This window comes from Sitophilus oryzae, unplaced genomic scaffold (genome assembly GCF_002938485.1).
Source record: "Sitophilus oryzae breed Bouriz unplaced genomic scaffold, Soryzae_2.0 scaffold_1167_pilon_pilon, whole genome shotgun sequence".
NCBI lineage: Eukaryota > Metazoa > Arthropoda > Insecta > Coleoptera > Curculionidae > Sitophilus > Sitophilus oryzae.
In genome coordinates this window covers 2,932,611-2,949,546 of record NW_022145801.1, presented here as the reverse complement: position 1 = coordinate 2,949,546, position 16,936 = coordinate 2,932,611, and the positions used below count along the sequence as shown (strand labels likewise).

Below are 16,936 nucleotides of genomic sequence, written 5' to 3'. Positions count from 1 at the left end.
CCCAAAAATAATAAAAGAAAAAGTCGGTTAGAACAGTCCACACTATTTAAGCACAACAGTCTACACTATTTGAGCACCTTAGAACACAATCATAGAGTATTCATCTCCCAAAAATAGTCAAAAAAAAATTATTAGAACAGTCTAAAATATTTGAGCACCTTAGAACACAATCATAGGGTATTGAGCTTCCAAAAATAATAATGAAAAAAATTGATTAGAACAATCTACACAATTTGAGCATCTTAGGATACAATCATAAAGTATTGATCTCCCAAAAATAGTAAAAGAATGATTAGAACAGTCTACATAATTTGAGGACTTTAGAACAAGATCATAAACTAATGATCTCCCAAAAATAATCAAAGAAAAAGTCGGTTAGAACAGTCCACACTATTTAAGCACAACAGTCTACACACACTATTTGAGCACCTTAGAACACAATCATAGAGTATTCATCTCCCAAAAATAGCCAAAAAAATGATTAGAACAGTCTACAATATTTGAGCACCTTAGAACACAATCATAGGGTATTGAGCTCCCAAAAATAATCAAGAAAACAATTGATTAGAACAGTCTACACAATCTGAGCATGTTAGAACAAGATCATAAACTAATGATCTCCCAAAAATAATCAAAGAAAAAGTCGGTTAGAACAGTCCACACTATTTAAGCACAACAGTCTACACTATTTGAGCACCTTAGAACACAATCATAGAGTATTGATCTCCATGAGTGCCATGAAAATTACCATGCAGTTCAGACAAACGTGTGTGTTTGAAACTCCATGTAAATAACTACATGAACTTGAAGAAACTTTATTTAGAAATCACAGATACTTCACAATTTTATTTATATGCATAAAAAGGTGCATAAATTAACAAACTATGTTCTCTTAGAGTTGCCATTATTATAATGTTTAATTTGGTTTGGTTAAATTAATTACTTAATTTTTATTAATTTGCCTCTTTTCGTTTTTCTGTTTTCATCTTTCCTCATTCTAGTAACCCTCAATGGTGTAAATAGATCATTTGCATAACTAAACGGTATAAACACTTCTGAGTTGGTCTTTTCCTTTTTAGAAGTTTTTGTTTCAGGCACAAACACTCTCTTAGTTTTATCAGTTCGAGTTAAATACACTGACTTATTTTCATCTTCAGTATCTTCTATTATCATAACTGAATCATCTTGCTCTGCTATCATAACTGTATTATCTTGCTCTGGTTGCACTATCATAACTGAGTCGTCTTGCTCTAATTGTGAATTGCTTTCATCAACAAACATCACCGAATCATTTTGCGCTCTAGAATAATAAGGGTGCCTTTTATCGACAGGATACATAGTTGCCATTTCTTCAATTAAAGTTTGCACTAATGAATACTTTGGATGGTGATCTCTAAAGCCAAGAACCATACTTGATATGCCACATTTTGCTTTTAAAAGTGTTCTTAAATAGGGCATAACTAAAGTAGGTATTTTATTCATTATGGCTTGGTTTATTACATGTTTTACCAATATCCTTGGCTCTACCTCAGCAGTGATAAGTATATGACTTACACTACTATTCTCTAAAGCTTTGGAGACATCATTTACACCTAGTATTAAACCGTCCCTAAAATATCTTTCTATTTAGTAGTGTTGTCAGAGAATAGTACAGTAATAAATGTAAAATATAATATGTTATGTATTAATACCTGTTTTCACACTGTACATCGGACTTTTCCCTCTCAGCTATTTGTTTCTGCAAGCATTCTTGTCGAAATTTTTTTCGTTCATTTCTTGGAACATGTTTCATTTCCTTCCAAGAAATTTTTACTTTTTCGGGAACTAGTCTTGGTAAGTCCTCTTCCAAAACAGCTTTTAAAGAATTGTAATGATCTTCACAAATACATGGCCTATAAAAATAAAGTACATATGAACTGAGAGGCTAAAGAAATATAATATTCTTAACTTACCAATGGGATTTTTTAAATGGTGTTGCTAGAACATTTTTTATACATGTTTTAGTCTTAGTTTTCTTAGCAGAGAGTGATTGGTTTTGTTGCTTTTTTGATAATACAGGAGCTTCAGTCATAGCTGTAAATTACCTTTGTAAATTAAAATTAACAAAGCCTAATAAATATAAATTATAATCTTTGTTTACAAAAAACTAACCTCAAAAATGTAAAATATCAAGTCAAAGTCAAAAACACCTTTATCTATGGTCAATAAGCTCAAACCTGTCAGTGTCAAATAGTTATTCTGTGGTGTCAAAATGATGCCAAACATCTGTAATCTGTCAAAACATTTTGAATTTTTATTTACCCAACTCATTTACCTGCAGCCGGTAAGTTATAAACAAAGTTATAAACAAGTTTCTTATTAAAAATGTAAGTATATTATCAATTTGCTTTTAGGTATTTACGTACTGGAAGTTGTTTAATTAACGAGTATTTTCAGATTTCCAAACAACCACCAGATTTCCACTAAACCCTTTAACTTATTTTTCAAGAGTTGTATACCAACCAATCACTCGTATTATGGCTGATGAATTGGATGTTGTAAGATAATCTAAACCTTAATACACCTAAAATCAAATCTATATTTTATAAAACACAAATTTTAGATTCCATCTATAACAGTTAAGGAACCACTTGATTTAGTAAGGTTAAGTCTCGATGAAAAGATTTATGTGAAAATGAGAAATGACAGAGAAATAAGAGGACGTCTCCACGTAATATATTTAATTTCCAAGCTTATAAAGCCTATTTAAAGTATATGTTTTAGGCATATGATCAGCATATGAATATGATACTAAGCGATGCAGAGGAAACTATTACCACTGTTGAAATTGATGAAGAAACTTACGAAGAAGTTTATAAAACTACCAAAAGAAATATCCCAATGCTATTTGTGCGCGGAGATGGAGTAATTTTAGTTTCACCTCCTATGAGAACTTCATAAAATTAAAATAGTTAGAAGTACTGTTTAAATAATTAGGGAAACATTTATTTATGAACCAATGATAAATAAGTGAATTTAATAATTTGTATTTTAAGAAATAAATCTTCTGAAAACAAAAAGACGAGATTTCATTTAGCATTTGTCCGTGGTATTTGTAGTAAATATTGATTTCTAAATAAGTGTATTACAGAAGAGAGGATAGAGTAAAATTCAAAAATCCCGCTAGAATTTAGTTTTATTTGTCACCGTTACGTTGTCCATCTGATGGCGCTGCAGGCTGCAACAAAAAATTTCTTGGAGCCGTTTTTATCGCTCAAAATAAACCCGAAATACCCGCAAAATTAAAAAAAAAGTAACGATTTACAGCCCGTGTTCAGAATGTAAGTATGGGCATCGTTAAAAATGTCAAAGAACGCGATCGGAACCGTAAAAGTAAGATTGTGTTGTGCCCCTCTCCTGAAAGACAACTTGGACAGGATTTTAGTGTTGTTTGCAGCAATTTTGAAAGAAAAAACACGATGTAGTGATCAAACGGTACTGTACGATGTGTTCTTTTCCGGCCCGGAAGGGGTGCCCAGATCTGTGAGTGGAGATTTCATACCCAGGCTTCAGGTGAGTTAAAATAAAACAAAGTATGCAGAGAGATGGTTTTACCCAGTTAGAAACTGGGCCAAGCGGATAAATTTAAAATGAATTGGAGACGGATTTGACCCCAAGGGAAACGAGGACACCGATACTTTTACTTTTGTTCTTCTATCAGCAGGAACCTTTAGCCAAAAAACTGATTCGCTTAACATGTAACAAAGTCGACTTCACACATCAAACAGCATTTGTTGAAATTGATTGGGACTAAGAAATATATTTTAATATATAGATATATTGACTCTTTTGTTTTAATTGTAATATTTTATAAAATACAGAATGTATTTCTTAAAGTATTATATAGTATACAACTATCGTCAAAGTTTACAGAATAGTTCTGTAACTGTAAACTTTGCTATCGAGATGCCTTCTTTTACTCTTGTCTCGTGTATAGGTAAGTAGGTAGATTTATTAAAAAAAAATTATGAACTGTTTATAGTATGGACTTATTGTTTAGTAAAAAAAATCACAATTTTAAAATAGTAGCTATAAACATTAGGTACCTACTTTGTCAGTAGCATTTTGATTTTTGAAATGTAGTCAGCTCTGTCAAATTATATTTAACTCTTCTAGTGAGAATAATATAATATAATATAATTATTCTAGTAGCGCATATTCTTTATTAACATTTGACCATTCGTTTGTAAGAGTGTACAGGGTGGCTCGAATTCGACGTTCATCATTGGGATTTCGGAAACCGTCAGAGATACAGGTAAAAATGGAGGCAAAGTTGCGCAATTTGATGCACAATAAAATGCCATATTGCATTTTTATTTTTTATTATTTTTTTGCATAAAATATTCTGGTGATGGAATTTTCTGTACGAAACGTCGGCAAAGTGACTATATATAGTGTTTTAAGAGAGATGAAAGGATTTAATTAAATTGAAAAAAAATCAGGTCCGTATTTAAAAAAATTAAGTTGATCATGGTCGCCAGAAGCCGAAACGTGGCCACAAAAATGTATTTTTCATTTTAAGTTATCTTAACAAATAAAGCCAGGAAACAATAGAAAACAAAATTGAAAATTCCGTTTCTTTTTTAATATATTCGGAAGTATTCGGAATTTTTCAAAATGCAATACGGCATTTCATTGAGCATCAAATTGCGCAACTTTGCCTCCATTTAACCGATCCTATATCTCTTATGGTTTCCGAAATCCCAATGATGAGCGTCAAATTCGAGCCGCCCTGTACAATGTCAACTTATCTAATATAGAATTATCTAATATAGTCCAAAGGATTATGTAATATAGTCCTAGTGTATCTAAAAATATCCATAAATAAGAGTAAACAACAAATAACAGTCTATGACAAATATTGACTAAATATGTGTGCACTCATTCTTTAGATTGTTATACCATAATATATTTTTATTGCACTGTAATTTTCACACTAAATATGTATTTAGATTGTCTATAGTTCACAGTTATTTATAATCACAAAAATTATAATTTTACCTCGAGCTTAATATTCTGGGGAAGCTCATCAGATTTTAATAGGATCAGATTTTAATAGGATTAATTCTTTGACTTAAGTCATTTCATTTAAAATTAAGTCATTTTTGTAAAGACTTAAATCAGTATAACGTTATTTAAGTCGTTTTTATGACTTAAGTCTATAATTTTGACTTAAATCATGATGATCTGCAAGCTGCAAGTTTCAGATTATACCTATTGATTTAAGTCAGTAAAATGACTTAAATCAATATAATTACCCTCCAGTCAAAACAACCAGAATTCAATTTAAGTACCTTTTTTTTTAAATGTTAATATGTATTGATTTTCTTGTATTACCAATTAGCCACTTTCATCAGTATAAGTATCATTTTATTAATTTATTGTAGATACAGATGAGACTAAAACTACACAAAATAAAACGGTTAATTTTCAGAACATCTACAAACACAAAAATATGTTTTTTTTTTATAAAATTTAACCGATTTTGTAGTACTTAAGTCTTAAGTAGATAGTATATCCCTCGGTTCCTCGATATATCCCTCGGTATATCCATTACAGATAGATGTCATCATAGACTAATGTCATGTACTAGAGATAGATTGGACACTGATATAAAACAATTGGGTCCGTCATTTAGAGCCACCTGGTGATCCAGAAGAAACTAATGGAGAGTTTTGGCATAACATAATTTTAGCGTTCCGTTACTTATTAACGCTAACTAAAACTGTAACGTTATTCAAGCTCAAAATTACTCCTTGTAAAATATAAAATAATAAATATAGACTTTTTTGTTGTATTTTATGTTTTATTAGATCATTAGAAGTGTAACATAATTAAAACAAAATTAAAATATATACATACATTTTAAACACCAACAATAGAGCACATAGCGCCTATTTTTTGATTTAACAAATAAATTATATAGCAAAAATATTATAGACTACTAATTAACTGTTACAAAAAATACTATATATTACCAACTATGTACTTACTTATTTATGATTAAACTATTTTTTTTTATTTGGTTCATAAATTTATACTTTCCAAAATGTCAGAATGACTTTAATAAAAAAGTTTAATATCTAACACGAAAATGATGATCGACTCTAAATATCAGAATGCACAAACTAATAAAAACACAAACTATAAACACAAATCACTGAAATCACCGAACTTTCCGATAAATCAGGAATATCTGAATTAATGATTATTTAAATAATGATCAAAATAATGATTTAAAAATAACTTGACGGATCACCAACATTTTGTCAAAATGTCAACATGATGTCAATGTGCCAATTAGACAAAAACTAGACCACAGACAATAGTCAACATAGGGACTGTCATGTCATCTTCATATATAAATTAGAAACCTGTACTTTAATGTCTTTTGCGCCATCTGGCGATGCGGAAGAAACTAAATTTGGAGTTCTATAAAATTACCATCGAGTGTCTAGGGCATGGATGTCATCGAATACACGTCTATTAAAAAGCGGTGATGTGTTTTGATCACTATGTAATACAGGGTGTCCCAGGCTGAGTGTGCATTAGAAGTTTCTAGAAAACTACAATATCTAGATCGGAGATTTTTTGCACATCACTATTTCACAACGAGATCTATCGATTAAAAATATTTTCAATATGGCGGCACTTCCGGAAATACCAGAAGTTGACAGAAACTTTCTTATTTTAAATGGCTACCCCCATTTTTTATTACATTCTTAAATTATTTGTAAAACTTTATGATTTTTGATGTCAAACACTCTATACCTAACATTAACCATTTTTGAGAAAAAAAATATTTAAAATTTTTGGACGAAAAAAACTGTCTGTCAAAAAAATCTGTATAGCCTGAACGATAAATTTAGTGATTACCACAGCCACTGTGACATAAAGAGAAGACATGTGGCTATCTATTTCAAAAAATAAATCGTTCGAATGTCATATAATACTGGCCGTAGCTGTGATGAAATTGAGCGGTTAAAAAATTATAATAAACCATTTTTTTCAAATGGAAACCCACTTTTTTATTTCACTAGTGAAAAGGTTTTTTAATTCGTTACTTTTTGACTATACATGTTCCGATACCTAAAATAAATCGTTTTTAAATTATTTTAGATTTAGTTTTAAAGCGTATTTTTTTCTTGAGTTTATCTAGCTTCCTTTGATTTTAAGTGTCAAACCATCAAACAATTTATTTCCTTCTGTCAAAAAAATAATTATTTGGATTTCGTATATTATAAATACCGGTTCTAAAACATTATAAGGTGTATTTATAAAAATATATCTCGTATTTTAGTGATATCTAATGGTAATATGACATGACCAGATACAGTTTTAGATCGCTTGACATTTAAAGTCATAGGCTACTGGTTAAGAACCAGAAGAATATACGCTTTAAAACTAAATCTTAAATAACTTAAAGATTATTTATTTTAGGTATAGGAACATGCATAGTCAAAAAGTAACGGATTAAAAAAACTTTTCACTAGTGAAATAAAAAAGTGGGTTTCCATTTGAAAAAAATGATTTATCACAATTTTTTAATCGATAGATGTGAAACAATGATGTGCAAAAATCTCCAATCTAGATATTGTAGTTCCCTAGAAACTTCTAATATCACGCTCAGCCTGGGACACCCTGTATATCGATGGCATAAGCTAAGTCTGGAGGATTTTAGGGTACTCTTCAATATATTCAAGATAAATTTTTCATTCGTCTTTCGGGCTACATAACTGAGTCGGGGATTTACTTGAAAGACAACAGACTCACTACGCACGCGTAATACGACAAAAATAATCATAGCCGGTTCCGGAAAATATTTTATTTACTAGTGGTATTGAGATTGAGCATTATTTTTTTGTTCTGTTGCTTGGCTGCAGCCTAAACAGTTTAAAAAGAAATGCTGCTGTTAAAAATTTATCAGAAAAATATATAAAAATCTGACTTAAACCTTTTATAAAAGAACTTAAGTATTTTATAAAAAGACTTAAATCATTTTCTATTTCAGAATAAAGAAAATCACAAATAATTTTCAAAAAGACTTAAAAAGTCAGCTTTCGAAAAATGACTTAAAATCAAATGACTTAAGTCATTAAAATTATGTAAATCAAAAGAAGACTTAAGTTTTCTGTGAGCTTGCAGCTCTGCTTAAACAGTCTGAAACATAGCATTCTAAAAAGTCATTCTCAGTTACTGATTTACCTAGATCAAAATTGCTGTTAACTATAGAAAAATGTTTGTTAGATAAGGCATTTTATACGCCATATGAATTCTATGTAGATAAGGATAGACCGGGGTTTTAATTTAAGAATGGATGCATTCTTTTTCTTAAATTACCTACCTAGTTAAAATCGGCTTGTCTAAAATTGTTCAAATTTGGCATGTGTATTCAGCATACCCAGACCTTCGCGGTAAAACCAACAGGGGTAGGGTTGCCAACTATCAAAATAAAAAATAGAGAACGAGAGGGTAAAAAAGAGGCACAGGTGAAACATTTTTTGAAACATCGCCCAAATGTCTAGAATTTACTAAAAAGTTATGTCAGTGGTATGCGATTGATGGTCTTTCTTACTTTCTTAACAATATTTGTACTCAAAACTTGTTAATATAAAACAAACCATTTAAAAAAAAACTTTTTTCAAAACATGAGCCAACATAAACTAATTGAACATGTTTATCGTTTCTACAAATATTTCTTTTACAGAAATATTTCTTCGACTTCTTTTTTGTACAAACGAGTGGGGGTACCAAAAGACACATATTAATAATTTTTCAAAGTATTGTGGCGATACACGAACATTTTTTAGATTTTGAGGTTGGTATGTAAAAAAGGACTTTTTAAATATGCGAGAGAAAAGAGGACAGTGAGATCAAAAAGAGGACTGTCCTCTGGAATAGAGGGCGGTTGGCAACCCGAAACAGGGGAGCCAATATTTGGACATTTAAAAATTTGCAAGCGATTTCCTATTTCTCCATCGTCAATGCACTACCCAGTATATATTTTATACACGTCTACGTTCAGAACAGAATCTGCCGTATATCTTTTTTTGTAAATGAGTGGTTCCCTCTTTATAGGACCGCCACTGTAAGACATCCATCTAAGGAAACGGACACCTAACCAACTTTAAGTATAATAGACACGAACCTGACTAGACCAGGATGCGCCTTTTTATTCACTCTAGCCTTCAGATAGAAACACCTTTCACCCAGAGATATGTATCTACAATTAACTTTGTAATATAATCCGTTTTTTTTTTTGCCTTTTTTACTGATTTGAGACGTATTAAATCAGTAAAAATGGACAGATTGAGTGAGACATTTCAATAAATTAAAAATAATAAAAGAAAATATATATATATATATATATATATATATATATATATATATATATATATATATATATATATATATATATATATATATATATAAAAAGAACATATATTTATATTGCCATCGTAATGGTAAAATAATAACTAAAAATTAAATTATTCCAAGGCAACGAAAAAGCCGATGAGCTAGCTAGGCAAGGATCATCGGCATCCTATCTTGGTCCAGAGCCAGTACTGACAATGAACCAATACCCAAATGTATGGCCCGATGAGTGCACTAAAGCTCTGGATTAGAGAAAAGCAGAATGTCCACTGGAGAAACAGACAGGGTCACAGGCACAGCAAGGCCTTTATCCAAGGGCCTAGCTCTAAAACCGCAAAAGAACTGCTAATGCTTAACAGGAATAAAGTGCGGATTACAACAGGACACATGGCTGTCAAGTGTTACCTGAACAAGCTCAACCTGTATCAAGAAAATCGTTGCTGCAGACTCTGCGATAAAGATCCTGAAACAGCGGAGCACATAATATGTCACTGCGAGGCTTTGGATCGCAAGCGACACCTTTTATTTGGGATAGCTAGGCTAGAACCGGAGGAACTATGCTCCCATCCTATCAAGGACCTGCATAAGTTAACGGGCACAGGGATAGGAGAATGGGTGCAGACAGGGGTGGATGGGGAAGTGGAAACCGGCCCGGGAATCACAGACAACCGGCCCAAATCCACAAAAACAAAATGATCATGACGAAAAAAACATATTTTATTTATTAATATACAGGGTGTTTCAAAACAAATGCGAAAAACTTCAGGGGGTGATTCCTTGTTCAAAATAAAGGGTAGTTTGCTTCATAAACGTTCGGTCAAAAGTCAACCATTAGGGAAATATTGCGGTACAAAGATGGCGGAAAAATAATGTTTTTATTTTTTATCTTGAAAACGAAAACAGATACACTAATAAAATTTTATGGAAGCATTACTGTTATGAAAACACACTTCCTGGTAATTTTTTCACTTTTTTAAAATGAGTGGAAGGGGTTGAAATAAACTACCCCTATCATTCTTGTTAACGAAATTTAAAGAAAAATCTTATCAAACACATGCAAAAAAATTAATTTGGATATTTTAGTTTGTTTAGAAACTTTTTTATCTCTTGTATTTTTTTGATAAAACTCACCGATTTGAAATTAAAAAATAACATGTAAAGCATTACATGTCAGGACAAAAAACATTTTCTGATAAAGAATCTAGTGGGCTGCTGTAATTTTTTTAGGAAAACATCTAGTCGGCCGCTGTTACTTTTTAGGATGTTCCTAATATTATTTTATTTGACATTACTCTACTGCAATACGTTATTATCTAGATGATTATTATTATCGTTATTATCACTAGATTCTTAATCTAAAAATGTTTTTTGTCCTGACATGTAATGCTTTACATTTTATTTTTTAATTTCCAATCGGTGAGTTTTATCAAAAAAAACAAAAGAGGTATAAAAGTTTCTAAACAAACTAAACTATACAAATTAAAGCATTTGCATGTGTTTGATAAGATTTTTCTTTAAATTTCGTTAACAAGAATGATAGGGGTAGTTTATTTCAACCCCTTCCACTCATTTTAAAAAAGTAAAAAAATTACCAGGAAGTGTGTTTTCATAACAGTAATGCTTCCATAAAATTTTATTAGTGTATCTCTTTTCGTTTTCAAGATAAAAAATAAAAACATTATTTTTCCGCCATCTTTGTACCGCGATATCTCCCTAATGATTGACTTTTGACCCAACGTTTATAAAACAAACTACCCTTTATTTTGAACAAGGAATCACCCCCTAAAGTTTTTCGCATTTGTTTTGAAACACCCTGTATAAGTAACGGTGTTTTTCGCTCGCGCAAAAAAAGCTCTTTTTCCTCCGGCTTTTGGAAGAAATTGAAATTGGCTTTATCAACTTTTCACAATTATCAATTTTACAAGGTTTCTATTGCTTTATTTCTCAGGCTCAGTTTTACAGGGGTCTACTGCTTTATTTCCATTATCGATAACGGTAATTTGATCGTGAATAGGCTACGATTTTGAGTCACGATTTTGAGAAACTTTAAGACTTCCTGATTCATTGAGTTCAACTGGCCCAATTTGTGTAATACATTATTTTTAGTTTTTCAGGTATATACTTTCTACAAATCGTAGAAAGAAGTTCTCTCTTTTCTGGTAGAGCAGCATCCTCGTCGTGTATACGTGTTTTAACTCAATGAACCGCGGTCGCCATTAAAACTGCTGCATTTTTTAGATTATTAGCTCTTATTATATTAGCTCTTATCACTTTTCCTTTATACTTTTCTATACATTTGGCATCTTGTATGATAATGCCATAACTCAAACGAAAAAAAACTAGACCTAAGCAGTGGATATAAATTTGTTCTGAGGTAATGCTATATACTATATGTTACAGTCCATAATAAGAATATTTTGATTTTCCAGACATATTAATATTTTATTGTCTAATCTGGTTTAAACCTTATTTAACTCTTCTCTGCTGTCTCAGTAATTTTTAGTAAGTTAATTTTAGCAACATTTTAAATAACAATTTAGACTTGGCTTTTAGTTCTCAAGCATAGAGATAGCCATCACATGTTTTCTCTGTCAACCGCAGAGTTCGCGTCAAATTCGTCAATCTTTTTACAAAGGTGAGCTCGAAAAGTATTGCACCGAGGCCCCAGTTGTCAATCTACGTTACCGTATTCTTAGTATACACTTATATCGAGACTATTTAAATTTATCTAATGCTATTCATTCTTTTTTTTTGCTGCCAGTCAGTCATATTTAGTAGTTATTAATAAAGGAATAGTGGTAAAACTATACAGGGTGAGTCTTAAATAAGTGCAAATATTTTCAGGGCTGGTATATTTCGATCCCAAGAACACGTCTATGAGGTTTCTTTTGCAAAATTTTCTTTGAAATTTTCCTGTATATTTTAGAATTTTTTTTAGAACTTCCTGTTCACCGCAAATTTTCCCACGGTATAGTTTCTTAATCTCTGATATTACGGCACGAAAAGGGATGCAAATACCGAAAAATTGAGGTGGCTCAAATTTTTTTAAAAATAAATCATTTTTTTTAGTTTTCAAACTTTAATAACTCGGTTGGACTTACTTGAAACACGGTAAAGAGAATATATTCATCATCATCATCATCATTTAGCTTATACCGTCCACTGCTGAACAAAAGCCTCCCTTAACTGTAGCCATTTCCTTCTATTTTGTGCCACTTGAATCCAGTTTCCAGCCACCCTCTTAATGTCATCTGTCCATCGACTAGGAGGTCGTCCTCTGCTTCTATAGGCCTCGTGTGAGAATAGATTATGTTTCTTTTATTGAGATCTACCAGCCCTGAAAATATTTGCACTTATAAATTCACCTTGTATAATAAAAATTTTCAAACCGAACAAACAACAGATGTTTATTAAAATTATAAGCGTCTCAGAGAAAGACATCTTATAATAGTTATTTTACAAATTGGTATTTTATAAGTAACTGACGATTATACTGATGCAAAGTGAAAATGATTAGTTAGTGATAGAGTCTCTACGAATCTTACGTTGGGTTAGTTAGAAGATTAACCATTTAAATTTTGCTAATCCAATCTTTTGTTGAGCTCTGATCGGGAGCGGCCGGCCCACCGGGAATTTTCCCGTTCTCCCATATGGCCCATCCACCCCTGGGTGCAGATATATAAAGGGGACAAACAGAACAGGCCTCACAGGTCGCAGTGTTTCCGGCAGAGGACGGCCCCTTGTTATTGGAAAAAGATTTGGCGCCGGGAGGCACGTATAGCCGCCCATACTAAAATGTGTTAATAATAAGTTGGTACGCAGTTCTTTTAGTTTACTTCAAAGTAAAGGAATTTTATTTTACGCGGTTATTTCCACTATCCGCCACCTGGGGTTGCGTCCGAGGGGAGTGTAAGATGAACTGGACTAAGGGAATGGTCACTTCTTAAATGGCCCTTTTTCACAAACTAAACTTATTAGTAAATCACAATACGACCCTTGCAACGAAGACTATAGTTTTTAGCCGCCCATACCAATAGGTATGGTAGGCTATTAAGATTAAGATCGGCAAAAAAAATAATTTCACTCAAAATGAGTTATTTGGGTCATAAATAACTGTCCGTCTGTAACACGATAACTCAAAAACCGCTAAACCGATTTTAACCAAATTTAGCACAAAAATACTGTGGCGAGAATCTGACTCGAGAATCTGGCCATTAGTTTTTGGTGGAGGTGGGGGGTTGGTAAGGGAGTATGGGAGGGGATTAAAAATTTTAAAAAATCGTAAATCCAAAATTACAGTAGCTAGCGAAACGCAGTTTTCAATTTAAGATTAGGAATAATATTTGCAACAAAATTTGTAATAACATCAAAATCAGTTAAAGCCGCAGTTTTTGAGATATTCCGTGTTTCCGTAGTCCGTTTTTGAGAAAATCCGTGTGGAGAACTCCAAACTCCTATCGGACGCGCCCCTAGGTGGCGGATAGGGGAAATAACCGCGGACCAAAATTGGAAAAATTCCTTTACTTTGAAATTAAAAGTGCCTCCCTTCGCCAATTTTTTAAATTAAAAATGTAAAAAGTTTCCATCTGTCAGTTACACGAGGGAACACAAAATGTCATTTCGGTGAAAGTTTGGAACACTCTGTGGAATATGTTAAAAAAGTAAAGAAATATGAAAAATCACTCTATCATCTACGTGCATTTTTTCTATACTTTTTGGTTTATTTGAATAGCTTTATGTTTTTTGGAGATAGTCGCTTTTGAAGAACATTTTTTGAACATTTTTTCATAATGTTTACATTAAAACCATGCCTTTGCTTTTGGTCCCAGTCAACAGACCAATAAAATAGTGTTTATGATTTATTTAATGTCACTGGTCACTGTTATGGAAAAAGCATATTATTATTGTATGTTGGCTGTTGAGCAATAGCTCTAGCAGGGATGGTTTTAAGTCCAGAAGTTGTATCCGCTATAAGTTGCTTTAACTGAAGATGATAAGCTAAGCACATTGTCGAGCGACGAGGATAGCGGCGAGCAAGCAGCGCGATACCGCATCGAGCAAGCCTCGAGGTGCTGAAACATAGTAGAGCGGCGAGGTACTTGCAAATTTATTATTTTCATTTGCTTATTGATAATTTAAAATGTTAACAGTGGCTAAAATTCTGTCGCAAACATTGGGTTGATTCGAAACCACAATAAACCAGAAGGTGTAGTATACGTGAAATTTTCAAAAACGAGGAGAGTGTGGCAAGTTTTATAACCTTTACGAAAATTTGTTGCTACTTCATCTCATAACTTATCTAGAATGTTCGCCCAGAAACCGTTCGAGCAGATCGCTTTACCTACTATGTTCATACGTACTTGTTTTCACAGGTTTGTTATGAACGCGATGTCGCGCTGCTTGCTCGCCGCTAGCCTCGTCGCTCCACTATGTTCTTAGCCATAGAGATCAAAATTATGTCGCTCACAGATTTAGGTGTGCGAAGTACAGTGCAGTCGCTTCCTCGAGACAAATTCATATGCTAGACGTCCAGGGTATAAGAACTTCGAATCGAGACGATCAAATTATTGTAAGTTTATCGCTAAGAAACTGCCGTTTGTCAGCTTTTCAAATTTCTAATGAATTGCACCTAAGGAGCGTATATGTAAGTGAACGGACTGTAAGAAGAAGATTAAACAAAGCAAATATTGTGTCAAGAAGGTCTGCTTCGGGCCAGCAACATACTAGGTCTGTTGACTAGGACCAAAACAAAGTTTCACGCTCGGCAATTCTAGAAAATTACAGTAATGATTCCTCATAGATGTAGACATTACCTGCAACTAGGTACTTAGAATTTTGTTTATGAAAGATCGTAAAGACACAATATGGATGTTTACTATTATTTTGCCACAAATAATTAGCAAGAAGCGCATCACATATCGTTGACCTTTAAAGATTCTATTATGCTTTAAATACTAACTTTTTTTTAGTTATCAAGTTGATAATTTCGAAGAGATCACATATTTACCGGTTGATTTGTAGAATGTGTAGGTTCTTACTCACCAATATCCGGATATAGTTTACTTTAGGTGTTAATTGTATTAGCCGTATTAACGACTTGACTAAATTTTCACAAACAGATCTGAATAAGATGGCGATAGGAAAAATATCGCTTATTTGCGTCAGAATAGGTTGTTAGATTTCGTCAAAAACGTTTTTGTTGTTGTTTGTTATTTTCTGTTAGTAAATGAACAAGATTCGTCAACGAATTCTTTAAAACTAAGCTTTTTTAAAGTACCTATGAAAGTATTAATAATTAAGTCAACACGTTTTTCTGTTATGGCTCATTTTCTATGTTGTATTAATTTGTTTTTAAAGTTTGAGAATATTATTATAGTCTGTCCAACAGTGATGATGATCTCTGACGGTGACAGTTGTATCTGTCATTTTGATTTTAAGGCAAATTACATTTTCAGTCATTTTTTGGATGTCGTCTATCGAAACCTCTCGTGATCCGTTTTGACAGACATTAATTTCGAATTTCGGATAAACAAAGTAGGCCTGTCCAGATTAAAATTAGAAGACGTTAGCATTTAAATTTTTAACTTTAATATATTTTATGAATTTGTGAAAACTCGCGGGGTGTCTCACTGCTGCCAAAATATCATTTTACTGCTAAACGATTGCCAATGACTGCGAAGAAGACTTCCTATGTCTGCTATATAATTATAGCCGACTGTCGTAAGACTGATGTCAGCGATTGCCAAGAAAATGTACATGTAATTTCAACAGTAAGACGGACAAGCTGCTTGAAATATGTAAACAAAATAAACTGAAAGAAAAAAATTATTTACGACTGAAAACTTTATTCATCTGGCAAAGTATGTACTTTATGTCTGTACTTAGCAAAGTATGTATATTCATTCACATGAATTTTGACTTTATTCGAAGGGTAGTTAAACACATAGATATGTCTGATACCTAGACTAACCACATACATACCAGCAAAGCCACAAAGGTTCTCATGATATGCAGAAGACTGGCGGGAAATAGATAACATTTTGCGCTGGATGTATACCATGATAGTAAGACCCATGATTACCTATGTAGCAGTTGCTTGTACAAAACAAGAGCACACTTTCAAAGCGGAAATTCACTCCTCCAACTGTCAATAGATGACATACCAAGAATGTACAGCTTTGAGAAACACCTCACTGTAGTCTATTGAGCAATAAAAAGGATTGGATGAGAGAAACGTTTGCTCAGCATGTAAAAGATAGACAAGATATTTGAACCGATCACTCCGAACCAATGGGCACCTACCCCAGTATCGTTCAGGCAAAAATCAACGCTATCGAAAGATGAATGCAATTTATCTTAGAAACTTATCCGACGAAAAATCCGAAAACGATCACCTCAATAACCATCAATTCGAAGTTGGTCAAATAATGCCTAAAGAAGCTGAACAAATTAGGCAATGAAAATAAAGTCCTCCTACTCTGAGTGCCAGCTCACCAAAGGATAGAAGCCAATGAAAAATCAA

General features: G+C 32.6%; 3 protein-coding genes across 5 annotated transcripts in view; 2 read left to right on the top strand and 1 right to left on the bottom strand.

Annotated features, from left to right (window-relative positions):
• Positions 1 to 788: 788 nt before the first annotated feature.
• LOC115888696 lies at positions 789 to 2,273 on the bottom strand. Of its 2 annotated transcripts, XM_030908501.1 has the most exons (4): positions 2,152 to 2,273; positions 1,953 to 2,073; positions 1,692 to 1,892; positions 789 to 1,609 (listed from the first exon to the last, which is right to left on the bottom strand). In XM_030908501.1, exons 2-4 carry the CDS (start codon positions 2,069 to 2,071, stop codon positions 940 to 942), a joined length of 990 nt encoding a protein of 329 aa, XP_030764361.1. In that variant the 5' UTR covers positions 2,072 to 2,073; positions 2,152 to 2,273; the 3' UTR covers positions 789 to 939. The 2 variants fall into 2 exon arrangements, with proteins under 2 accessions (XP_030764361.1, XP_030764352.1); XM_030908492.1 differs by having other exon boundaries at positions 790 to 1,609; positions 1,953 to 2,154.
• Positions 2,248 to 3,053, top strand: LOC115888708 (U6 snRNA-associated Sm-like protein LSm3). 2 transcript variants are annotated; one of them, XM_030908519.1, is made up of 4 exons: positions 2,248 to 2,323; positions 2,394 to 2,537; positions 2,603 to 2,710; positions 2,764 to 3,053. In XM_030908519.1, exons 2-4 carry the CDS (start codon positions 2,517 to 2,519, stop codon positions 2,938 to 2,940), a joined length of 306 nt encoding a protein of 101 aa, XP_030764379.1. In that variant the 5' UTR covers positions 2,248 to 2,323; positions 2,394 to 2,516; the 3' UTR covers positions 2,941 to 3,053. The 2 variants fall into 2 exon arrangements, with proteins under 2 accessions (XP_030764379.1, XP_030764369.1); XM_030908509.1 differs by having other exon boundaries at positions 2,273 to 2,366; positions 2,437 to 2,537.
• Positions 3,054 to 3,208: 155 nt separating this feature from the next.
• LOC115888689 (ribonuclease ZC3H12A-like) overlaps positions 3,209 to 16,936 on the top strand; it is an 88,988-nt gene continuing 75,260 nt past the window's right edge. The window contains exon 1 of the mRNA XM_030908481.1: positions 3,209 to 3,552. Coding sequence (XP_030764341.1) covers positions 3,343 to 3,552 — 210 coding nt within the window. The 5' untranslated portion in view covers positions 3,209 to 3,342. The remainder of the gene's footprint in view (positions 3,553 to 16,936) is intronic.

Excerpts from the sequence above, each read along its gene's own strand:
- LOC115888696 (XM_030908501.1), bottom strand. The coding sequence starts at position 2,071 with ATGACTGAAGCTCCTGTATTATCAAAAAAGCAACAAAACCAATCACTC. Across the intron at positions 1,893-1,952 it reads CCATTTAAAAAATCCCATTG|GCCATGTATTTGTGAAGATC; the intron begins GTAAGTTAAGAA and ends TTATTTTTATAG. Across the intron at positions 1,610-1,691 it reads GATGTACAGTGTGAAAACAG|GGACGGTTTAATACTAGGTG; the intron begins GTATTAATACAT and ends AAGATATTTTAG.
- LOC115888708 (XM_030908519.1), top strand. The coding sequence starts at position 2,517 with ATGGCTGATGAATTGGATGTT. Across the intron at positions 2,538-2,602 it reads TGGCTGATGAATTGGATGTT|ATTCCATCTATAACAGTTAA; the intron begins GTAAGATAATCT and ends CACAAATTTTAG. Across the intron at positions 2,711-2,763 it reads AAATAAGAGGACGTCTCCAC|GCATATGATCAGCATATGAA; the intron begins GTAATATATTTA and ends TATATGTTTTAG.